We start from the raw sequence: 26,319 nt of genomic DNA, 5'->3' as shown, positions 1-26,319 counted from the left end.
GTCCGGCGGCGGGGTGGGCTCCCGCGGCCGGCAAACCGCCAGCGGGGCTCCGCAAATTTGGTCCCATGCTTCGCGGCCTGCTGGGCCGCATTTCCGACCGGCCCGCGGGGTGGGCTCCCGCGGCCGGTTTGAAGCGGCAGGTCGCTACAGCATTCCGCCTCAGGTCCCGGCGGTATAACGGGCCGGGCGCCGCAATTTAGCCCCCGGCTTCGCGGCCTACTAGGCCGCAATATTCCGGTCTCTGGTGGAGGGGGCGGGAACTTCTCCGGGCGCGAATTTTTCCCGCCTGGAGGTTCCTCCGCCCCCAGGGGATCGCACGCCGCCCTCCAGGCCGGATTCCTGTTAACCCTTTGGGTACAGGCCGGCCCCCAAAAAATGGGTCTGTTTAGTTGGCCCCCTTTTTTCTCCTGCCTCTCAGGTGCCCCTATATGGTGGCTCCCCTTTAGCCTCAGAGGCTGTGTTTCAATAAATAAATAAAAAAAAAAAAAAAAAAGGAGAGAAGAATATATGTGAATTAAATAATAATAGATCATGGTTTCTATTAGACTGCGCAGGACGCTGCAGCCTCATCAGTAATGCTGCATGTCGGCATGACCTCTTTCCACGGGCGGCATGGTGTTGCGCTCCCAGCCTGCGTCGCTGCTAGGGCATTTTCCCCTTTTAGGCGGTTTTCTTGCCTCTTCCAGGTACGGCACTGGCCAAGTGCGTTCGGCCCTTCTGTAGGCAGCATTCATCGTCTCTCCAGTTATGGTGCCTGCCATGTGCATCCCCCCCCCCCCTCCTAGGCGGGCTACTGCACTCTCCCTGGCTGGCCATGTGCATGACCCCCTTCTTAGGCGGAATACTGCATCTTCACCGGATACGGTGCTGGCCATGTGCACGACCCCCTTCCATAAGCGGAACGCTGCACTCTCTGGTTTTGCTGCCGACCATGTGCGTGACCCCCTTCCGTGGGCGGAACGCAGCACTCACTGGATTCGCTGCCGGCCGTGTGCGTGAGCCGGCCATGTGCGTGACCCCCCTTCCTGGGCGGAACGCAGCACTCTCACTGGATCTGTTGCCGATCATGTGCATGACCCCCTTTTTTAGGCGGAATACTGCACTCTCACCGGATACGGTACTGGCTATGTGCACGACCCCCTTCTATAGGCGGAAGGCTGCACTCTCACTGATGTGCTATGTTGTACTTAGGTACTATGTTATTATGCTGCACTCTCACTGGTTTCGCTGCCGGCCATTTCTTAGGCGGTATGCTGCACTCTCATTGGATTCCCTGCCGGCCTTGGGTATGCCTCCTTCCCTCAGGCAGCTTACATACATCCCTCTGTCTGTGGTTGTTTCCTCGCAGGTACGTCACTGACCATGTGCGTGTGCCCAATACATGGCGGGGTGCTTTCACTCTCGCTGGATCCGCTGTCGGCCATATGCATGACCCCTCTTCCGTGGCGGTGTACGCACTCTTGCTGGATTCGCTGCCAGCCAGGGGCTTGCCTTCCTTCCTCAGGCGACATGCACGCATTCTTAGTGACTGTGTTTGTATCTCGCCAGTACGTTGCTGGCCATGTGTATGACTCCCATACATGGCGGTGTGCTCGCACTCTCCCTGGATGAGATGCTGGCCATGTGCTTTACCCCCCTTTTTTTCTGGGCGGCATGCTACACTCTCACCGGATACATTGCTGGCCATGTGAATGGCCCTCTAACAGGGGTGGAACGCTTGCACTTCCATTGGATACGGTGCTGGCCTTGTGCGTGACCACCTCTCATTTCAAGGGCAGAATTTGGCACGCTCATGAGATTCACGGCTGTCCTTATATGGCTGTGCTGGACTTGTACAGGTCCCCCTTCGTTAGCAGAGTGGTTGCACTCTCGCTGAGTTCAGTGTTGGGTGCATTGTGGCACACTCACTTAATGCTGGGATACCCTGTGCTTGTTCCCCTTTTGCTAGGTGGACCTCCTGCGTTCCTGCTGGTTTATAGGGTATGTCCTGCTTCTCTGAAGTAGGTACGGCCTTAGGCATCTCTTCCTTTTGGGACGGGCCTTTGCACTCTTACCGACTGCTGTTGACCTGGTACATTTCCCCCTTTCGGGGTGGACTGGTTGCGTTCCACCGCATGCTATGCTAGGTTTGTGCATAACTCCCTTTCAGGTTGCACTTGCAATTCCGTACATGCTGTGGCACTCTGGGGCGGGCCCCCCTTTTTCTAGGTGGGTTGGCCTTCCCGCTGCTTACGGGGCTGCTCGTACGTATGCCTCACCTGCTTCCTGCGGCATACCTTTGTTTCTTGGATGCGATGCTTGCCGCAAGCCTTGCACTCGTCCCTAAGGAGTTCATTCTGTCCTCCTGACCGAACAGGTTCTATTGCTCTCTGCTGCACCGAGCTGGGTGGTGCTCATTCATTTCGTTGGCTTTTCATTCCAGGGAGTGTTCGTGGGTCCTACATGCATGCCCATTCGTCCTTCTGCGGCATTGCTTCCCTGCGCTGGTGGTCACATGGTCGAGAGTGCTGTTGTCTGCAGCGCCTCTCGAATTCTTCGTTGGCTCTGGCAGGACTGCGGTTCCCTTGCCTGCTGCAATTTCCTCCTCTTCGGATGCAGTGTGGTATGAGTCCTTCCTCTTGGCGCCTCTACGCTTCTGTCTGATCTGCTACCAGGTTCGGGCTGCTCTTCTCGGGAAGGTCACCCGACTTCTCTTGGGTGCTCGATTACCCGGGTCCGGAGGACCTCCGCCTTGGGTTCTTCACGGTATTCGCCTTCTGCGAGGCGGTGGACCGGGCGTCTCACAGTATAGTGGGTTCTGCTTTGAGCTGTCCTATGGCTTCCCTGTTGCCCACTCCTCCTCCTTTCGGTGGGAGGGTGTTATGCCGGCCTCTGTCTCGACTGCCTTATCTCGCCGGCCTTGTTTGGCTCCCGCTCGGTACAGATCGCTCCAATGTGGCTTCCCGCCTGACTTCAGAGGCTGTTCTTCGTTGTCCTCCCTTCTGGGGCGAGCATGGTTGTTCATGTGGGTGGTTCCGGTGTTCCTTTTGGCCTCGTACTGTCTCCCTTGTTCACACTGGCTGTATTAGCTGTGTGCCTATTTACCGAGTCTACCGCGTTCTGTTCTCCCGCTGAGTGCAGATTGCGTGGCCCATTCTAAGACGATGGTCCTGCTGTAGACTTACCTTCTCGATAACTTGGGGGGACTACCTTTTCATTCCAGATTCTCCTGATCTCCCACACCGGGACGGTCCGACGTGGTTACGTCAGCATGGATTTTAGCCTGTCTTCTCCTGGCATCAGGCGGATCGTTTGGGTTCTTTCCATCTGTCCTTCTGCTTCCCCATTCGGGTGGATACGGGATAACGTTGTTCGAGGGCCGATGGGGCTATTTTTGTCGACCCTTCTGCCTGTGCTGCTGGTCTGCGCCTGATCACATTGGGTTTTCGCCCGCTTGCCAGGCGACTCTAGCGGGTTCGCTACTGTCCACTCCTGGCAGTGTTTCGTCCAGGATCTGTCGTAGGGCTTAGGTTTTTTTGTCTGGGGTTCTGTGGGAAGCTGTGCATTCCCCACTCTGAATTTCTCTCCCCATGGTTTGGTCTTTTACTTGAGGTGTCAAGTGTCGGCGCTGTCTTCCTCTTCCAGCGTTATCGGCCCCCTGGGCCTGCCAAGACCTTCTTCCTCGGAGTGGCTCTTTGGTTCCTCTGTGCTGTCCTTCGGTACCGCCCTGGGGACTTTATACTGAGCTCTCGGTGCTCCAATCTTGTCCTTGGAGCCGTTACAGAAGTTCTCTCTACCCCTTCTGTCCTGTACGGTTGTGTTCCGTATCAGTCGTGTCTCTGACGGGTGCCGGAATGGTCCTTTTTTGTTCCAAGCCTTCTGTCTTTTCCAGGACAGGGCTGTTCTACGTTCGGTTTCTTCCTTCCTTCTGAAGGTGGTGTTTGCCTTTCGCTTCAACACCTCACCTGTTTGGGCCTTGCCGCTTTTATTTGGGGATCTCCGACTCTTGTAGCCGTTCGGCCTCTTGGGTTTCTAGGAGGTCTGTGCATAGGGTTGACTGACTCCAGGGTGGTTTTCCTCCGCTTGATCAGTTTGGCTATTGCTGAGGTTACCGCACCGAGGGCAGGATTCTGTCTTTGGTGTCACCGTTCATTTCGCCAGAGCGGTTGGTGCCTCCTGGGCCGGAGGCATTGGCTTCGGCCATGCATTTGGGCAAGGCGGCCACGGGTCTACCTTGCGCCTTGCCGTGTTCTACAGGGTGCATACTCTGACTTTGGCAGATGCTGCCTTGCCCCGCCTGGGGTTGCGGGCGGCGGTTCATTGATGCCTTTCGGGTGCTTCACCTTGGGCTGTGGTCCCTCCCCCTTTTGGACTGCTTTTGAACGTCCCAAGGTCTTCTGTGTCCCCCAAGGAAACTGGGCGAGAAAACGAGATTTTTGTATTACTTACCAGTAAAATCTCTTTCTCGCTCTTTCCTTGGGGGACACAGCACCCACCCATTCATTGTTTTTTCTCTGTACGGTTTCCGAGTTTTTTGTTGCCCGTCGGGTTGTTGGCTTGTTGGTTCCTTGTTGGACTTTGCCTTTTCTCACTGCTTGGACACGCAACTGGCAGCCTCTCTCTCCAGGCTGAGGGTATAGCTGTGGAGGAGGGGCTTAACAGTCTTCACTTAGTGTCACGCCTCCTATGGAGATGAGCTATACCCAAGGTCTTCTGTGTCCCCCAAGGAAAGAGCGAGAAAGAGATTTTACTGGTAAGTAATACAAAAATCTCGTTTTTTGGCTGGAGAGAGAACTGCAGCATGCTGCGGTATTTCCTCCATCCAAAAAATGTAAGAGGGACTGAACTGATGCATCCTGAACGGAATACTCTCCATTCAGAATGCATTAGAATAAAACTGATACTTTTCTTTTTTTTCCAATATTGAGCTCCTGTGACGAAACTCAATACTGGAAAGCAAAAACGCTAGTGTGAAAGTACCCTTAGCCACCACTCGACAGAGGTAAAGAAAAAAACATGCAATAAGCTCCGCCTAGTGGCTACTGCAAACAACCAAAATTTTTATGTTTAATCTGATCCGCATTTTGTTGTGGATCCATTCATTTCAGTGGGACCAGAAAAAATACAGACAGCATACCGTTCTATTACAATTTTAATGAACATGATAAAAAAATAAATGAAGGGGTTAAGTAGTAGCTGTAATGTTAATAAATACATTGCAGCTATTGGAATGTTCCATGGAGGAAAATCCAAATCCGAGCATCTCCCCTGCGACATTGGTAAACGCTCCCCCGTGTCCTAATGATGGCTGCACTGAACGCCGTTCCACGGGGAAGTCTTTCTGAAGTCACTTCTGTGTGTGCTCTATTGTAAGGCTCTGCACCTCCAACTGATGTCGTTCCAGCTCCTGTTGTACCCGCCATTATTCCCACTGTCGAACAAAGGCGGCGACAAGTGAATGTACACAGGTGCTGCTTTGTTTTCAAGGGTGGAACATATTTCCACTATTTTGTTCTTGCCTTTTATGCAGGAATTGTTATTTATTCAGCCCCTATTGAACTGCATTAATGATCACAGCAGATGGAACCGCAGTATTCTGCAGTTTAAAGTGACGCTAAACCCTGCGGTCTACAGCTTATCAAAGAGGGGCGGCTGATATTAGTCCTACCTATGATGTCAGGTTCTCGGCACTGGAGATGTGACAAAAAGTAGTGATCTTGAGGACCAGGGTTTTTTCTGATCTCATTGAAGAACATTGTTGTGACTGATAACACGGCTATCTATCTCTTAGATAGATAGATCTCTATCTATCTATCTCTATCTTTGATCTGTCTCTGGTCTGCCGATCTGTCTGCCGTAATACATATCTCTAAGGCCTCTTTCACACATGCGTGTTTTCTGCACGGGCACGATGCATGACCGGAATAGCACCCGCACTGAATCCTGACCCATTCATTTCAATGGGTCTGTGTACATGAGTGTTTTTTTTTCACGCATCAGTTCTGCATTGCGTGAAAAAACACAGCATGTTCTATAGTCGTGGTTTTTTTTATGCAGCCCTTGCCCCATAGAAGTGAATGGGGCTTCAGTGAAAAATGCATCGCATCCGGAAAAAAGTCTGGATGCGATGCGTTTTTCACTGACTGTTGCTAAGAGATGTTGTTTGTAAACATTCAGTTTTATTCTCACGCCTGTGAAAAACGCATCAATACGCATTGTACCTGCGTGGAAAAACTGAACGCGATCACAGACAAAACTGACTGAACTTGCTTGCAAAATGGTGCGAGTTTCACTGAACGCATCCGGAGCCAATCCGCCAGGTTTGTGTGAAAGAGGCCAAAATGCCGTTCAGAACACCACAGGCAAGATGGCCGCCCCTGTAATCATGTTCAGGAAATAGAATGAAAAAAAATCTACAATCGGAAAATAAACACACATTAGAAAAAAAAGGATATGGATCACTATCTGGTATTAATTGGCAGCAAAAAATTCAGTTGACACATTCCCTTTAAGTGCAAGATAATTGTCTCCTTGGCTCTGGGCACTGTCTGAAGAAATATTCCCACGGTGTGGTCATATCTGTTTATTGCTCTGGTTACCACTAAATTGCAGCACATCAGTGACATTTTGCTGGGATGTTACTGTGTTTTACTGAAACCTTGTGTGTCACAAAGGTGGTTTCAATACCTGCGTATCTTAAAGGGCTATTTTTTTTTTTTTTTTTTTTTTTTTTGTTTTGTAATGAAAGGTTGTGAAATTTTTAGCTTTTCATTACACAATGAGTAATAGTTACCTGTTAAACCCTTTAGCCCCTTCCCGCAGCTTTTAGTGAAAAGTAATTAATCCCACTTTTCCGATCACAAGCAGGAGGACGGTTGTAATAGACCCCTGTGCTACCAGCAGGATTGTGAAATGCCAATATCGGCAGCTAAATCCCACTGAGATGGCCTGATGGCACTGTGCAAGAAAATACCTTTGTAGTCCTGATGGCCAGGGCTAGCATCGCCATGGAGGGAGCCTGGGACCGCACGCAGTCCCCAGGGTGCTCTCATGTAAAAAAAGGTTAGGGTGCCTGTACACAGTGCAGAAAAGGCGCACCAAAACCATCCAAAAACGCACATAAATCTTCACTATTTATCGTTTGGTGCAGATATTCCGCCCAACTCGCCCTTCCATTAAAGAGGGTGAAATCCGCACATGAAGAACGCAACAGCAGGGGACATGCTGCAGATTTGAAAATCTGCACAGCAGGTCAATTTCCGCACCTAAGGCCTCATGCACACGACCGTTCCATTTTTTGTGGTCCACAAAAAAATCAAAGCCGTCCGTGTGCCTTCCGCAATTTGTGGAATGAAACGGGCGGCCCATTGTAGAAATGCCTATTCTTGTCCACAAAACGGACAAGAATAGGACATGTTCTAATTTTTTTCTGAGGCCACGGAACGGAGCAACGGATGCGGACAGCACGCTGAGTGCTGTCCACATCTTTTGCGGCCCCTTTGAAGTGAATGGCTCTGCATTCGAGCTGCCAAAACGGCGGCTTGGATGCGGACCCAAACAACGGCTGTGTGCATGAGGCCTAAAAAAAAAAAAGCAAAGTGTGCATGAGATGTGTCTAATCTCGTACATTTTGCTGGTACTGTATTAGGCTGCGGTTTTTCTGCACAAAAATCCACGTATAAAAAAAAAGGCACATAAGCCGCCTCATGTGCAGGCACCCGTGGTGTTCCCTAACGGGTGTTTGTGCGTGTGCAATACACTGGCATATATACCAGTACATTGTAATAAAATAATGATTTCATTATAGTCCTTTTATGAAAATGAAATGAACAAGTTAAGCACTAACCTATCTGCACCACAAAATTGTGAGAGTGCAAACTAGAGTGTCTCCTATGAAAATAAGATCCCGTATTAACCAACAAAAAAGTCATTGGTTCTGGAATAGCGGGATGAAAATGTATACATTATAAAAGTACAAAATATTTCCTGGGAGAGGGATGCCTGCCGCGTCTTTGGCAGTAGCTTGTCTTATCCTCTTACGTTTTGGATTCAGTAACAGCAGTGTCTTTCTTCTTTCTCTTGAAGGCGTCTTTAGGTACCACGAAATACTGCAGTTACTTCTTAAAAAATATGCAGTGTCCAAAGCCAGACTGTATGTATCTACACGAGTTGGGGGATGAGGCGGCCAGTTTTACAAAAGAGGAAATGCAGGTAAGTGACCAGTCAATGGTATTACTCTAGAAAACATACAATGCTATCCACGCACCTCTCGACTGCCGATTCTTTATATGAATCCCATCCAACAAACCGTAAGGGACGCTTGTATTGCAAGAGTTCTTTTCTTCAGAAAATGTTTCCATATACAATAGTAAATGAGACCGTATATTCATACCAGTCCATTAGATGTTGCATAAAACCCCTCAGTCCGGGTATGGATACCAGCTTGGCTCACCACACAGATGGGCAAGGCGAGGTGAACGTCGCCTGCAACCTTTCAGGGGCAAGCCCCCTTTCCCAAGCATTGCCCAAGTTTGCCCTTGAAAGGTAAAAATCTTAAACTCTACCAACATAAAGCCTATGTTTGCTAATATTTATTTTGTACATTTAGTCTTATCCTTCAGTCACATCTAGAGCTGCATCCAGAATTCTCCTTGTTTCCTGGTACCGTAGAGTAGTGCATTATGGGCGTTCAGCTATAGCTTCACTTACCGTATGTGTCAGGTTGCAGGTTTACAGTGAGGCTTAGTCCTGCATCCAGCAGCAGTTAGGTCTGGGGGTAACTGGAGCAGAAGACTTTCTGCTGTGGTCGAGGGCGTGGAATCTTTGGTCTTACATGTTGGACCCCATATGCCCTTCCACTTGATTTATATATGTTAATAAACTGGCAGTGCAAGATAGAACGCTGGCAGCCATATTAATTACCCTTGTTAACACTTAATAAGGTCATTAGTGCAGTACTGATCACAGTACTCGTGCAATGTAAATTGTGATACAGCTGACTCCACACACTGCTATGGCCCAGCAACCATAACAAACACATTTAGGCTCCATTCACACGTCCGCCGGACAACGTCAATGTGCGTTCCGCATTTTGAGGACCGCATATTGCCGGCACTAATAGAATATGCAATTGCGGACAAGAATAGGACATGTTCTATTTTTGTTCGGGAACAGAAATGCGGAATGAAATTGCAGACGTGTGAATGGACCCTTACATGTATTGCAGCGTAGCATTCTTTCTGCCTTTTCTTCTTTCCCTTCCTTCCTCCCTTCTTTCCCTCTATCCCCTTCCTCCCTTCTCTCATTTCCCTGCTATCCCCTTTCTTTCTTTTTCTTTCTCTCCCCTTCCGCCTTTGCCTTCCAGACATATGCTCACTTCTCCTCCTCTGGTTACTGATGGAAGAGTGCACACAAGGGGATAGTTTTTTGAATCCAATACACTTTGATATTGTGACGTCTAAGGGTCCTGTTGCTTCTGTGCAGGATTTTCCCTGTTTGTACTAGCACTGGTTTGTCTGGTGGACGTCGCGGTCTTTGGATGCCGTCGGTGGATGCATTCTTCCTTGCTAATTTCCTGACCTTACTTTCCGCAGGCGGGTAAACATCAGGAATACGAGCAGAAGTTGCTTCAGGAACTCTACAAACTAAATCCTAACTTCTTACAGTTGTCTACGGGTACAGTTGACAAGAATAAAAACAAAGTAACTCCCCAGCAGAGGTACGATGTGTAAGTACTGGCGCGGCATGACTGCTTTCCCGTCTGCATGTCTGTATCTGCCCCGTCATGTGATGTCATTTTGGGGAACTAGAATGTGTGACGATAGTTTCTGTCAAAGGTTTTATATCCAGCGGTGGTGCCACACTGACACCTGCAGGCAGTTAGTGGTATTACCGCTATGTCCTTTAGGCTAAGACTACACAGTAACAAAAAAATGTGTGCACCTTGCTGTCAGACTGGAGTCATGCGACTAGAGGTGTGATTTGGCTACAAGTCACGGGCGATTAATGATTTGCAAAATGTACTAAACATGAGCAAAAGAACACTGTAATGTCGCAATTGAGTGGCAGTCCACACAACTTACATTGGCTCAGTGCTATCAGCGACGTTTCCAGCATAAAGTTCAATGGGATTGGTCTGCGATTTCAGCTTGATTGCATCGATTGTCCAGATGTAGCTGTCACTTTTACATTAGGCATTGGATGGTTGTCAGGGTTTTCTAGAAGGAGATACATTTGCAGCCTCTGCTGAAGGGCCTGGACAATTCGGATATCGTGGGGCCGTGCCAGGGTTATGCATTAGTGTCTGTGTGTGTCTCCTGACTCTATTCTGCTCAGTTTAGTTATCCCCCTGTCGGGGGTTTGTCTATATATACCGTCCAACGTACATTAAATTTGATTAATATTTTGCCACTTTTCTTTTTTGCTGGCAGTATGCAGAGAGGTCGTCTTTTTCCAGGGACGGTTGCTTTTGCCATGCTGTTAGATTCCAGCACTATGCCACCCTGGGGTCAGCTCCCCTATAGCTACTTTCAGACCAATGATTTTCCATTCTGGGTGCTGTATAAGTGTAGAATGGACTGCACCCAGACTGAAAAATGACCTAGTGCATAAATTCACTGGAGCAGTTTTCCACACAGGCAGTCAGTCAGTGTGCACCATCCAGCTCTGATTGTCCTGCAAGACTCATTTACTGACGTGAAAGGGACTGCAAACGGATGAATCAGATTGTGGCCTGTTTAACCCCTTTCCAACATGTCACGTGATAGTACATTACATGTTGGGTCTTTAAAGATGTTTCACCCAGCTAATGCCGATAGCGGATGTTTAACCTCTCAGATGCCGCAATCTGACCGTGTAGATTACCGGAAGGGTACGCTCCGGCTACCCTGTGTGGCGATCTGAGGAGCCGGAGTTTGTGTGCAGAAGCTCCTGTCTTAATGAATGACAGGAGGCTGCTGTATAGTGTTTTCTATGGAGCCCCTGTCTGTAGCAGGGCTCCATACGAACATGGTAAAATCATCATTAGCATTGGAGTCTATGAGAATAGCAATCTAAAGATTGCTTGTTATAGTTCCCTATAGGAAGTGTGTAAAAAAATAAAAATAAATACACATCATGGGTATACTATCAAAATATATAAGTATTTCTCCTATACTGAAAAATGGGAACCGAAAGGGTGTCAAAATGGCCATTTTTTTGTTGAGTCTCCTCCCACAAAAAGTGATCAAAAAGTCGTACACACCCCAGAATGATATCAATGAAAAGTAAACAAAAATGAGCCCTCACACGGCTCTGCACACATAACTACAAAAAAGATATAGGGATAAAAAAATGAAAAAAATAAATTCAAAACGCAAGAAAAACATGGTGCATATGTGGTATCGTCTGATTCATACTGACCTGGAGAATGAAGAGCACCTGTAAAAAAAAAAAAAAACACTGTAAGGCCTCTTTCACACGACCGTTTTTTTTTTTTTCCGTTTTGCGGGCCGTTTTTTGCGGTCCATATACGGAACCATTCATTTCAATGGTTCCGCAAAAAAAAACTGAATGTGTTCCGTATGCATTCCGTTTTTCCGTTCCGTTGAAAGATAGAACATGTCCTATATTTGGCCGCAAATCACGTTCCGTGCCTCCATTAAAGTCTATGGGTCCGCAAAAAAACGGAATGCATACGGAAATGCATCCGTATGTCTTCCGTATCCGTTCCGTTTTTTGTGGAACCATCTATTGAAAATGTTATGCCCAGCCCAATTTTTTATATGAAATTACTGTATACTGTATTTGCCATACGGAAAAACGGAACGGAAACAGAACCACAACGGATCTGTGAAAAACGGACCGCAAAACACTAAGATGGACATACTGTCATGTAAAAGAGGCCTAAATGTGTGGCAGACTTTTTATTTTATTTCATTTCCACCCCTTTTGTAATTATTTTTTCCACCACATCTTATGCAATATTAAATGGTGGCATTAGAAAGTAAAACTTGTCATATGGCTACGTCAACGGAAAACAAAAAAAAATATGGCTCTGGAAAAGCAAGGAGCGCAAAACAAAAACGAACAAACCTCTGGGGTACAAAGGGATTCATATCGCTTGTTCAAAAGAGTCTGTATACATTCTCTGCTCCTCGGCGGGGACATAATGTTAGCAAGTCTTTTGGGTTTTACTGCAGTGGTCTGCCACCAATGATCAGGCACCCTTTTCATGTTAGGTTTTCAACAGGTCCACAGATGCCGATGCACATATCCAGCTTGTTTGATTAATTGGGTCTGGGACAGCCCCTCTGGAAGACTGTCTTAAAGGGGTTTTCACATCTTAGACATATGTGGCATGCTTGCCGTTCATTTTTGTGGGATTTTCAAAAACAGCTGAGCGAGAACTCTGCTATTTTCAGCAATTCCATTGAAATATATGGAAGTTGGCCGCACATGCAAGGCTGCTCTTCTATCACTTTGGAGGTCCCATTCTGGAGATAGGTGCGGGTCTCAGAGGTGAGACACCCACCTGTCGGACATCAGTTGCATATCCTAACTATGTCTAAGATGAGACAAGCCCTTTAATTTAACTGTCATCCTATATCTTCCTATGTGTCTTGCAGAGCTGGGTGACAACCAGTATGGCAGTTGTCACCCAGCTTTGCCAGGGTCCTGATTGTCAGGTAATAGACAGTGAATCTTCCGCTCATTATCCGGGCAGATATTCTGATTGGGACTCTAGGAAGCGGATGTACACCACGTTTTTCAGTGCACCCTGCCTGACATTGGTATGGTCCTTTGGAGTCGCACAGTCCGGTCACCTTGGGAAGGTGTTGCTACTATAAACTGTGAACCCATTCCCTGCCAGCGCCCTGAGTCCTCCCTCCCTCTGTGAAGGTCACACTTTTAGTATCTGCTCCTTTTTAGTTTTTTTTTCTGTCCATTTTTAAAGGTAAACTCCACTTTTGGACATAAAAATGTAGGTAACTTTGTAAATCCTTTCCTTTTTTCATCTTGGACTCCTTTAGCGTTCTGGCTTTTTCTTCTCCGTTCACATCCATTGCTAGTTCCTTCCTGGAATCTGTATGCAGTCTATTAGCACTCTGCAGAGTCCTATCATCTAGTGGTGAGCGAATTGAAGCCAAATTAATTGAGTTCGAACCAAATTTCCATTAGTGAAATTACTATTTAACCGCCGCCTAACGCAGGGATGCGTCCTCCGGGTGGTCGGGTTGTTTCTCGTTGATGCATCGGCGCGATGCGCGCGCTTACAGCGACGCGCTGCTCGGAAGTTATACTACAGCCTGCCAGCGATGATCATTCGTTGGCAGGCTGTAGATGTTAAAATAATCGCATCAGAAAGGTATATCAGACGCTGTTTTGTTAACAGCGTCTAATATACATGCTACTTGGTCCTCTGGTGGTCCCTTTTGCTTGGATCGACCACCAGAGGACACAGGCAGCTCTGTAAGTAGCACCAATCGCCACACTACACTACAGCCTCCCCCCCCCCCCACTTATTAACCCCTGATCACCCCATATAGACTCCCTGATCACCCCCTGTAAGGCTCCATTCAGATGTCCGTATGTGTTTTGCGGATCCGCAAAACACGGACACTGGCAATGTGCTTTCCACATTTTGCGGATCCGCACATTGCCAGAACTATATAGAAAATGCCTTTTCTTGTCCGCAATTGCGCACACTTGTGCGCACACTTGCGTTCAGTCCGCCCCACCCCAGTGACAGAATATATATTTTTTCTGATCACTGCAAAAACACCGTAAAAGCGCTGCGGCTCTATAAAGATCAGTTTTGAGGGGCATGGCGAGTTCATAGATTTTTTTTTTAATTTTTTTTTTTTTGGCACAAGTTAGCGGAAATTGATTTTTTTTTCCTTACAAAGTCTCATTCCACTAACTTGTGACAAAAAATAAAATCTTACATGAACTCACCATACCCCTCACGGAATCCAAATGCGTAAAAATGCCCTGTGAAATCCTAAAGGTACTCATTGGAATTTGGACCCCTTTGTGCACCTTTGGCTGCAAAAAAGTGTCACACATGTGGTATCGCCGTACTCAGAAGTAGGGCAATGTGTTTTGGGGTGTATTTGTACATATACCCATGCTGGGTGAGAGAAATCTCTGTAAAATGACAACTTTGTATAAAAAAAAAAAGGGGAAAAGTTGTCTTTTACAGAGATATTTATCTCATCCAGCATGGGTATATGTAAAAAAAAATTCTTACGCTTTAGGGCCCCTAAAATGCCAGGGCAGTGTAACTACCCCACAAGTGACTCCATTTTGGAAAGAAGACACCCCAAGGTATTTTGTGAGGGGCATGGCGAGTTCATGTAAAACTCGCTATGCCCATCAACAATTTTTGCACGATATTTTGTGCGGTGTCTTCAGTCAAGATGGCTGCGACAGCCTCTAAGCGAACAAATGTATAATCTGAATATATATATTTTTTTCCACCCTGATTAACCCCTGAAAGGCCTAAATTGTAGCCTCAGCTGCCATGATCAGCGATAAACGTGGCATCTGAGGGGTTCAATGACGCCCACTACATCCAAAGGAATGCGCTTCGTGAATAATTAGTTCGTCGCAAATTAAATTTCTCTTCTGAAATTTGGCAAAGCAGCCTATTTTTTTCTAGCTTCGCTCAACTCTAATGTGACCTACCAGCTGAGCTGTTACCCGAGCTCCCAAGGTGCACTGCTCTCTGGTAAAAGGAAACAAGCAGATTTTTGTATTGTCTTTCTGTCTGAATGGAGCATATCCTTTAAAAAAAAAAAAAGTATTTTCAAAGATATTCTATATTTTATGTGGTAGTTTTCCTCTGAGTGGCCACTAATAAGTAGGCACATAACATACACAGGCGTGACACCCCCCCAATGTTTTATAAAGCTGCAGGTGTGAAAGTGACCTAAACCGTAAGCCCACAGTTGCATTTTTTTTTTCTCCTGGGTAGTATCTGTACCCTTAGGCCTCATGCACACGACCGATGTGTGTTTTGCACTCCACAAATTGCGGATCTGCAGAACGGCACGGACAGCCATTGATATAACTGCCTATGGGACAGGATAGAGAGAGATATATATATATATATATATATATATATATATATATATATATATATATATATTATTATTTTTTTGGGCAGAACGGAGCAACGCATGCGAACAGCACACGGAGTGCTGTCCGTATCTTTTGCTGCCCCATTGAAGTGAATGGGTCCGACTCCGCACCTGAGCTGCAAAAACTGCGGCTCAGATGCAGACCAAAACAACGGTCGTGTGCATGAGGCCTTAGGCTTAGGCTACACCTAGACTTTTTATAGTGCTGCACTATTATTAACGAGGGGCGCATTAAGTTGCATGCCATCTAACGTGTTCCTGTGGACAGCACAGTAGCTAGATAGTGGATATTGGGAAAAACCTTTGGTACAGAAAGTCAGTGTGTAGCAATGTCACTGCTGATAACCCAGTGCCTGTACAGTCCTAACATGTTAGTTTTAGTAACTACATGCATCCCCCCTGTAATAACATTTCTGAAGCTTCTTTTCTTAGAATTTTATGTTGTGCCATTCTTTTATTATTCCTGCTAGAAGCTTACAAATTGTCAGCAGTCTGCAATAAAGGTACTGCTGGGTGTTACCTGTATTGGGTGTATCTGAATATCTAATCAGTGCTGCAGGTGTCAGACTGCAGGGACACACCCCCGGCTGGTAACACCCAGCTGTACCTTTACTACAAGCTGCTGACAATTCATTCATAACTTCTAGTAGAAATAATAAAGCAACAGCACAACAAAGAGCCATAAGAATAGAATATATTATTAATACATGGTGAATTCAGTGGTTACTAAAACAGACATGTCTGGAGAGGCGACAGGTCCTCTTTAAAGAACCTTTTGAAGATGTCTTTCTCCTCTTAAATATTGATGACCTATCTTCTGGATATCACCGCGTTCTGACACCCTCACTGATCAGTGGTATGCAGCAGCTGCCAGTATCTAACATATAACACTGGAAGATGCAGAAGGCTCCTTCCACTGTAGTGGCCCCGCCAAGCATAGAACCCCCACTGATCTGATATCGATTAGCTATTTTAGGGATACGATATCAATATCCAAAGGGTGGAAACCCCCATAATGGGGTTGTCTTAACTCCGACATAGGGGGATATCACTGGGATGTCTGATAGATGCGGGTCCCACCTCTGGGACTTGCACCTGTACTTAGAACGAAGCCCATAACGTGAAGGAGGGCGTACCCGCCCTTCATTCATTCCGATGGGAGTGCTTAAAATAGCCAAATGGCGCGCTTGGCTAATTTAGGCAGTTTCATTGAAATTAATGAGTAGCACACCACCCACTTCGATGGGGCTTTCAGAAATCGCCAAGCCAGCACTCAGCTATTTTAAATCTCTCTTATAAGAATGAATGGAGGGTGGCTGCGCGGTGCGCCCTCCTTCACTTTGTGAACTCTGTTCAAAACATAGGTACGGCTCCCAGAGGTGGGAGCCGTACCTATCAGACATTGGGGGTAGGGATGAGCGAAGCAAGCTTGGGATGCTACATCCGAAGTCGCTTTGTTCAAAACTTTGGATTAATACTGTACAGTGATCCATTTCCCTACAGTATTAAACTCTATGGGCTCCAATGAGCCCAAGTTAGTTATTTGCGAAGTCGCGCGTGACTTTGTTGAATAAGATGCAGAATATTTTAGAAGTGGGGTGGTAGCGAGTGCAGGCCTGTATGTGAACTGGACAGTGTCATATCTGAAATCCGATGAGATTGGGCTTCACAAGCAGCACAGAGTATCGGTCTTGATGGGTGATGCAGCAGAGACCACAACAGCACAGAGGATTTCTGCCGGACCTGGTCAGTCTCTAGTTGTTTCTTTGGAAGTCGGGACAGTCGGTCTACAATCTCCATTCGTGACTTTTGAGACTCGAGACATTTTGTTCTATTTTCCTTTCTTCCTCATAGAATTTTTGCTGTTGTGTTTCTGCCTTATTTTTGCGCATTCTTGTTTAATTTCTTCATCACTTTTTTTTTTTCTTTCCTGTTTTGTATCCTTTTTTTTTTTTTCTCCCTATTTTAATTTTTTTAGACCCAACAGTAATAACAAAGACGCCTGGCCATCATTACAGAGTTCAAGCAGATCCACCAATGGTTTAACACTGGAACACAGAAAATCGCCTCCTATATTAGACAATGGCTTAGATCCAGACCATTTGACTCCAGACGGTCCAGACTCAGACTTTGGGTAATTGAACTACCTCTTCATTTTGGGTGGTTCACTTTTCTTACAATCCTGCCCCCCTCCCCCCTTCTTCAGTTTCCCGTCTTCCGTCTTGTCTTGTCCCACCTGTTCCATGTGACCTCATTCCACTTTTTCAGTGACTGCTGCTTCCCTTGTTTTAAGGCTTTGGACAAGCTCTTTGCATAGGGGGGATGTGATCTAGACCCTTCCCCTGTTAGCCCATTTCAGAGCAGATTGTGCTACCATGGGTTTCATAGCTGCCTATTGGCACCCTTTAGTATTGCGCTGGGTGCTGTGTCCTATGAGCTAGATGCCAGAGACATCATCTGCATATCAACTTAGCTTGGTCTAGGGGTTCTGTTATCATAGTCCTCCCTCCCTGTAGGAGCTCAGCAGAATGCAAGTGTTGTATTTGGCAGTCTCTATCTGCCATAGGATAATGCAGTGCTCTGGCCCATAAAGGGTTACTATGTGGGTGCTAAGCCCTTTCACCCTACAGGGCTCAGACACATAGTTGGAGAGGATGTATACTGCACCTGGCGCTCTACCAATCGGCCCTGCAGAGATATAGGAAGCTGGAATCCAGCTGGAAAGGACTTTTAAGTACATGGACTAGGTGGCACCTCTCCCTCATTGTATTAAATTGTGACTAAAATGACAGTAAATGACGAGAGAGAAATCTTTTTCCTCGGCTTTCTGACCCGATTTCTTTAATGTCCCTTTTCTTTCCAGTAGATATAGCTTACCCCCCCCCCCCTTTTTTTTTTTGTTTGTTTCACACTCCCACAGACCACCTGACTGTTTTTCACACCTTGCTGCTTACAAAACCTGTTTCTTGCAAATTTTTAGGCTGTTTTGGGATACCGCAGAGCATAATGTTTCCAAATTTGGCAGGGTCATAGAGGACGATACAAGGTATGTAGAGCTATAATTTTTTTATTTTTTTTCTTGGATTTGAAATATCACCCCAAGACTGAAGCTAGATGATGACTTGAGGACCTGTCGCCTCTCCTGCCATGTCTGTTTTAGTAAATACGTGTATTCCCCGTTAAGTAACAGTTCTGGAGCATTTTTTTCTCATTACTCTGTATTGTACCATTCCTCAGTTATTTCTCCCAAACATTTATCAATAAATTGATAACTTTTCCTTTATAAAGGAACATTTCTCTGCACAGTCTCATACTAGCAGCACTGATTGGACTCAACTCCAATTCTTGGAGGAATAGTAGAGGAACAGAACAACACAAAATTATAAGAAAGGCTGCTCTAGGGTGGTTGTTTTTGAATTGTCATTTACTAAGACAGACGTGTCAGGAGAGGTAATGTGTCCTCTTCTTAGAGCTAGGCACATGCTGTGTAATATGCCTCCTTGCAAATAAAGTTTAGTTATTGCAAATAAAAAAATTCTGCAACTTCCCTGTACTTTAGCAAGTAATCTCAGTATCTTTGCTTACTGTCAGTGAATGGGAACATTCTTTACAACTCCTGTGAGCAGCATAAGAGACCTCGGATACAGATATACAAGCCCCCCACCTGGGTCAGCTGAACTTAGACCCAGTTTGCAACCTTTGGATGTAATCTATGGATATCTTAATTCACTGATGGCAAGCAGCAATAGTGAATTGAAATAAAGTTTGTGAAGTGGAAGAAGTTTTTTTCTCATGTTGTAAACAGTGGTTTACTTGTGGAGCGTAAAACTAAATAAGGGTACTTTCACACTCGGGGCAGGACGGATCCGACAGGCTGTTCACAATGTCGCATCCGTCCTGCGGCTATTTCGCCGTGCCGCCGCTCCGTCCCTATTGACTATATTGGGGACCGGGGCGGTGCACGGTGAATGTACTGCATGTCCGACTTTTTAGTCCGGCGGCTTTCGCCGTGCTGCGCCGGAGCTCCGCCCCCCCGTCCTCATTGAGCGGCGGCACGGCGAAATAGCCGCAGGACGGATCCGACATGGTGAACAGCCTGTCGTATCCGTCCTGCCGCAAGTGTGAAAGTACCCTAAAAAAATCCTTTATTTTACTTTTTTTATATCTCCGCTTGCTCCCAGTGAACGGAAATATTTTTTGTTTACATACAGAGGCTGAAAACCTTACTCAGTCACATGCAGCAGACACAGTTGTATACTATAACAAGCTCTGCGCCTGTGTCAGTTGGACTAGGTCCGGGTCAGTCTTCAGCCACTGGATGTAACCGGTGTTTTTTATTCACTGACAGTAGGCAGAGTTCTTGAAAAGTGGCGATGATCTGAATCACAAAGGAGATTTCCAAGTGGTAGAACTTTTTTGGTACACAGTTATTAATGGGGTTTTCCATGACTATAGAATATGGATTTCATCTATAGGGTACACCATCAATATCAGATCAGACAGGGTCCAATTGACTGCACCCCCGCTGGTCTGCTGACTGAAGAGCCCACAGATCTCCAGTTACCATTGGATCCCTTTTATCATTTACCATACCCAGCACTGTGGATTTGTTAATTGCCTTCCCATTCAAATGAACTGGACATGACGGTGATATAGCGGGCTCATCCACTGCTAAAGGTATGGCGCTGTGCCTAGTGTGTAACCAAGCATGGTTCCCAACATTAATCTGATATTGATTACCTATCCTAAGGATACCAAATCAGTCCTGGAGAGCTCCTTTAAAGGCTATGCCTCTGGGGCAATTTTTTAAATGTTTGCATTTTACTCATTTTGGGCTACAAAATATTCAATTAGTCTTCATTAAAGGGGTTTTTCCATCACATACAATGGGGGCATATATTTCTAGGATATGCCCCCATTGTCTGATAGGTGCGGGTCCCACCTCTGGGACTCCCACCTACAACGAGAACGGAGCTGGGAAATTAACGGAGGGCTCATGGGCAGTCGCCCTCCATTCATTTCAATGAGGCTGCCAAAAATAGCAGAGGGCTGGCTCAGCTATTTCCATCTGCCCCATAGAAATGAATGGGAGCAGCACTTGGTGGTGGACGGACCCTGGGAAACCCAGGGTCCTCCAGCCACAGCTCTTCCCGCTCCATACCTATCAGACAATGGGGGCATATATTAGCGATATGCCCCCATTGTATGTGATGGGAATACCCCTTTAAAAATTCTCTGCCGTTTTTGAGCTACAAGGGTGAAAAATCAGTCTGTTTGCACACCGTCTCTGTTAGTTCTGTCAGGGCTTTAGTGAAACCTTCTCTGATTTCCTGACCTCATAAACACTCATTTAAAGCCATTTTCTTATCCGTTTGATAAGCGTTTAGCCATGAGTGCTTGAGGTCAGAAGATCAGTGATAAGGCTCCACATGAGCTGTCAGTGATACACTACTCACATTTTATTTTTTAACCCCTATACCTAAAAAACGGCTAAAAGATTTTAATAAACACCAATTGAAAAAACTAAAAAAAATTTAGCTCAAAATGAGTAAAATTCAATCATAAAAATGTCTTTTTTTTTTTTTTTTTCTAGTTAAATCAATGCTGGCTGTTCTGCCCACAGAACCCCTTGTTTCTCAGTCTTCTCTTATATTACTATGCATGTGCCTTACTTGGATCACTTTGGCCTACGCGCCCCTCTCTCACACCTGTAGCTATTCCTCCTTGTGGCACCATGTGCTTCATCATGTAGCCTCCAGCCTTACTGTATGACATATCCGCTCTGCCCTTCAGTCTTATTTATTATGTCCGTGCATCCTCAAAAGACCCTTGAGAACTTTAACTTGGCACCCCATGTTTATCACTTTCCTCATGTGTGCTCTGAGATGCTAACCTCTAACCCTAGACCTGATAACTGTCTGACAGTGACGTTCCTATGCAGGACCTTACTCCTATTGGTTTTTGGGTTCTTTATTCTATGTACTTGGAAATTGGGGGGTGGGGGGGGTGGGCGGGGGGTCGAGGACTAATGCAGCTTGCGTGGTCTATAACTATAGTGTTTAGCTTGCCAGAGCTCTCCTATTATTTTACTAGTCAATGACTAGGAATAAGCAAGTGTGGGTCTCTGAGATGTGAGACCCCATGGTGCGGCAGGACGCTTGTGGCAAAATGCAGACTACCTGTGGTGGCAAATAGCCCCAAGATTTACAGTCAAAATGGTGAGGACATTGGCCACCACACATGAGCATGGTTTGGCTTCACAGCTGCGTGTAGTAGTTTTACTTTGTGCAGTGACCACTTGTATATGATCTTTTGATTATTTTTTTTGTCTTCATTTTATATTTCAGTGTATGATTTTTTTTAATTTTTTTTTTAGTTCTTTTTAACTTTACTTGTAGTGATGTTGACCTTTTAGAGTTGTGTTACAGGACTGTAAGACTGTGGACGGGAAAAGCATTTCACAATTTTAAATGTATATGAAAAAGGAAAGTAACTATTAGTCTCTGCAGTACTGGATTTGTTCTGACTTCTCCATTCACCTCTAAAGCTGCTCTCAGATTTTCTCAGTTGCTTTAGAAATGTCTAGCATATTGGCTCCACTCTGCTTTCAGACATGTGGCTTACCAGCTTGACTGGGATGGCATAACTCACCAAGCCACCCATGATGTACAACAGGATACCCGCAAAATTCTGGATTGAACTGTACACAACGACATTTGTAGCGCAACATTTTGATGCACTAATGTCGTGCGACAATTTTTATAATGGCAGGCTATGGTGTCGCACTGCAACATACTGCGACGCAACAGTCGCAAAAAAAACATTTGAGATGGATTTTTCTGCGACTGTTGTCGCAGTCGCAGCATGTTGCAATGCGACTCTATAGACTGCCATTATAAAAATTGTCGCACGACATTAGTGCATCAAAATGTTGCGCTACAAATGTTGCAGTGTAGTTGTGCCCTATCTATGTCGCGCGATAAATGTTGTGTAGACGTAGCCTTAAAGGCTATGGACACCTTCGGGGATATTTATTTATGATTGCATTTTTACTAATTTTTAGTTGGTTATTAAACATTTTCAGCAGTTTTTGTGATACATGGGTTTAAAAATCAGTCTATTTGCAGGCGCTCCTGAGTTCCATCAGTTGAGGGTTCATGTGAAGCCTCATCTCATAAACACTCTATAGCTAAACATTTATCAAACTGATAAGAATAAGGCCTAATTGAGTGTTTGAGGTCAGAAGATCATAGATGAGGCCGAATGCACACGGCCGTGTTCCGTGGCCAAGAGCGGTCCGTGGTAACACGGCCTGGCATCCTGTTGAGAGCAGGAGCGCACTGCGTCATTGGTTGCTATGACGCCGTGCGCTTCATGCAGCCGCTGGACTACAGTAATACACTCATACAGTGCATTACTGTAAGTCCTCAGCTGACAGAACTCAGGAGCAACAGTCTGCAAAAAGACTAACTTAAAAAAAGATTTTTAGCCCAAAATGAGTAAGTCTACTTTCACACTCACGTTTTGTCTTTCCGTTTGTGAGATCTGTTCAGGGCTCTCACAAGCGGTCCAAAACGGATCAGTATGCATTCTGAATGGGAAAATGATCCGCTAAGAATGCATCAGTTCAGTCTCCATTCCGTCTGATGAAACTGAGCCAAACTGATCTGTCCTGGCACACAATGCAAGTCAACGGGGACGGATCCGTTTTCCCTGACACAATCTGGCACAATAAAAAATTGATCCGTCCTCCACTGACTTTCAATGGTGTTCAAGACTGATCCGTCTTGGCTATGTTACAGATAGACTTGCCAAATATTCAGACGCAAACACACATAATGTAAAGTCATAATTTTATTGATACAATTTAATACAACACATAACAACATTAAAGAATTAGCAGCAATACATAAAGTGCCATGACAAAAATATTCACCCCAAAACGGTCATGTTAGATATATTTCTAGTGGGTGTATGATATACTTAATGTGCAATCACCCCAAATGTCAGTAATACACCACACTTGCATATATCACCTTAGTCCTGCCCACGGTATTGTGAACCACATAAAAAATAGTAACCAAGGCCTAATATAAAAGACAAATGCCCCAATAATATATCCCAAGTTAGGCTGACGGTTACTAAAGCATATGCTATACAATACCGTGAAACAAACACCAAATATGTATAAAGGGCAGGAATATAACATACAGACTGAAGACCTTGAGGGATCGCTACCCCTGTCGCGTGTTTCACCTCGCTTCCTCTTGGGGGCATACCCAACCATCACAACACCCTCTTATTTATACCCCATCCCATGAGTGCATACTGCCCAAACCTGTGTATAATCTACCACACCTGAAAATCCACAGGCAGTATCATTATTAGGCTCCATTCAGACGTCCGTAAGTGTTTCGCAAATCACGGACACCCGCAATGTGCGTTCCGCATTTTGCGGACCGCTTATTGCCGGCACTAATAGAATATGCCTATTCTTGGCCGCAATTACGGACAATAATAGGACATGTTCTATTTTTTCCGGAACCGAAATGCGGACCCGGAAGTGTGGGTCCACATTTCCGGATGTGCGGCCCCATAGAAATGAATGGGTCCGCAATTCCGTTCCTCAAAATGCAGAATGAAATTGCGGACATGTTAAACCGCCCTCAAGGCCCCATTCACATCAGAAATTCGCCAGCATCCAAGCCAAGTAGCGCGATAAGTGGCGGTCAAGTGATCACATTGACCATGTGATCCGCCGTATCGTAACTTCCAGCGGCCTCCAAAAGATGGCGACATTTCTGAGTATATCGCGATCACTTGATCATACCGGTCACTTTAAACGCGATGCCTACAGACACACACGATCACACACAATCAGATTATGTTGCCAGGAGCGCCATTTTAGAGAAGGGCAACCTGCCCATATCCTGATCTCAGGAGAACATCAACATAAGATGGACATATTAAGCTAGATTACAAGATAGTTAAGGGATATCTATTGATCGAAAATTATCTTGGCAACAATCTAAATTTCTTCACTACAACACATGCCAAGAATATATTACAAATATATATTCCGGGGTAGTTTCACCCTATCACTGTACCAATTAAAAGCATGGGATATAATAGTCAATTAATGTATTTGTGTAAACATGATTATTAGTGCCCTGAAGAGTATACATAATTTATAGTAGAAAACTACTAAAAGTGGCACAAGTAGTGACCAATGAGTATCCAAAAATGATTACATCATAAATTCTGTGATCAATAAAGTAAGACATTGAAGCCAATTTATAACTACACTAATAAAAAATTAATAAGGTCATAAAAAGACTAAAAATACACATGTTAAAGATAATACTAACGGATCTGTTCTGAACGGATGCAGGCGGCTGTAGTATCTGAACGGATCAGTCCTTGACTGATCCGCACAAAATGCGAGTGTGAAAATAGTCTTAAAAGCAAAAAAAAATTGCCCCAAAGGTGTCCATAGCCTTTAAATGTTATCATACCTTGCAATTATGTTTCAGAATAGTTGTGATACCCTGGACAGTTAGTCTTAGGAATATTCATAAACAGTGTTCCTGTGCCGTATACAGTGAGGTCCATAAAAATTGGGACATCAACACAATTCTAACATTTTTGGCTCTATACACCACCACAATGGATTTGAAATGAAACAAACAGGATGTGCTTTAACTGCAGACTGTCAGCTTTAATTAGAGGGTATTTACATCTAAATCAGTTGAACGGTGTAGGAAATGCAACAGTTTGCATATGTGCCTCCCACTTGTTAAGCGACTAAAAGTATTGGGACAATTGGCTTCTCAGCTGTTCCATGGCCAGGTGTGCGTTATTCCCACATTATCCCAATTACAATGAGCAGATAAAAGGTCCAGAGTTCATTTCAAGTGTGCTATTTGCATTTGGAATCTGTTGCTGTCAACTCTCAAGATGAGATCCAAAGAGCTGTCACTATCAGTGAAGCAAGCCATCATTAGGCTGAAAAAACAAAACAAACCCATCAGAGAGATAGCAAAAACATTAGGCATGGCCAAAACAACTGTTTGGAACATTCTTAAAAAGAAGGAACGCATCGGTGAGCTCGGCAACACCAAAAGACCTGGAAGACCACGGAAGACCGAAGAATTCTTTCCCTGGTGAAGAAAACACCCTTCACAACACTTGGCCAGATCAAGAACACTCTCCAGGAGGTAGGTGTATGTGTGTCAAAGTCGGCAATCAAGAGAAGACTTCACCAGAGTGAATACAGAGGGTTCACCACAAGATGTAAACCATTGGTGAGCCTCAAAAACAGGAAGCCAGATTAGAGTTTGCCAAACGACATCTAAAAAAGCCTTCACAGTTCTGGAACGAGATCCTATGGACAGATGAGACCAAGATCAACTTGTACCAGAGTGATGGGAAGAGAAGAGTATGGAAAAGGAAAGGAACTGCTCATGATCCTAAGCATACCACCTCATCAGTGAAGCATGGTGGTGGTAGTGTCATGGCGTGGGCATGTATGGCTGCCAATAGAACTGGTTCTCTTGTATTTATTGATGATGTGACTGCTGACAAAAGCAGCAGGATGAATTCTGGAGTGTTTTGGGCAATATTACCTGCTCATATTCATCCAAATGCTTCAGAACGCATTGAATGGCACTTCACATTGCAGATGGACAATGACCCAAAGCATACTGCAAAAGCAACCAAAGGGTTTTTTTAAGGGAAAGAAGTGGAATGTTATGCAATGGCCAAGTCAATCACCGGACCTGAATCCGATTGAGCATGCATTTCACTTGCTGAAGACAATACTGAAGGGAAAATGCCCCAAGAACAAGCAGGAACTGAAGACAGTTGCAGTAGAGGCCTGGCAGAGCATCACCAGGGATGAAACCCAGCATCTGGTGATGTCTATGCGTTCCAGACTTCAGGCTGTAATTGACTGCAAAGGATTTGCAACCAAGTATTAAAAAGTGAAAGTTAGATTTATGATTATTATTCTGTCCCATTACTTTTGGTTCCTTAACAAGTGGGAGGCACATATACAAAATATTGTAATTCCTACACTGTTCACCTGATTTGGATGTAAATACCCTTAAATAAAGCTGACAGTCTGCAGTTAAAGCACATCTTGTTTGTTTCATTTCAAATCCATTGTCGTGGTGTATAGAGTCAGAAATGTTAGACTTGTGTCTATGTCCCAATATTT

The 26,319-nt window shown here is 45.3% G+C and overlaps 1 protein-coding gene across 10 annotated transcripts in view; it reads left to right on the top strand.

The window, feature by feature from the left end:
• Positions 1–26,319, top strand: part of CNOT4 (CCR4-NOT transcription complex subunit 4) — an 87,461-nt gene that overhangs the window by 25,638 nt on the left and 35,504 nt on the right. For 4 of the 10 annotated variants that reach the window (XM_044281220.1, XM_044281219.1, XM_044281223.1 and 1 more), the window contains 4 exons: positions 8,065–8,190; positions 9,573–9,706; positions 17,080–17,235; positions 18,082–18,147. In XM_044281220.1, coding sequence (XP_044137155.1) covers positions 8,065–8,190; positions 9,573–9,706; positions 17,080–17,235; positions 18,082–18,147 — 482 coding nt within the window. The remainder of the gene's footprint in view (positions 1–8,064; positions 8,191–9,572; positions 9,707–17,079; positions 17,236–18,081; positions 18,148–26,319) is intronic. The other 6 variants (XM_044281227.1, XM_044281225.1, XM_044281226.1 and 3 more) reach the window with 4 other exon arrangements.

Source organism: Bufo gargarizans, chromosome 2 (assembly GCF_014858855.1).
Source record: "Bufo gargarizans isolate SCDJY-AF-19 chromosome 2, ASM1485885v1, whole genome shotgun sequence".
NCBI classification, from domain to species: Eukaryota; Metazoa; Chordata; class Amphibia; order Anura; family Bufonidae; genus Bufo; species Bufo gargarizans.
The sequence above is the reverse complement of the archived record's forward strand: the minus strand, read 5'-3'. Positions and strand labels throughout refer to the sequence as shown.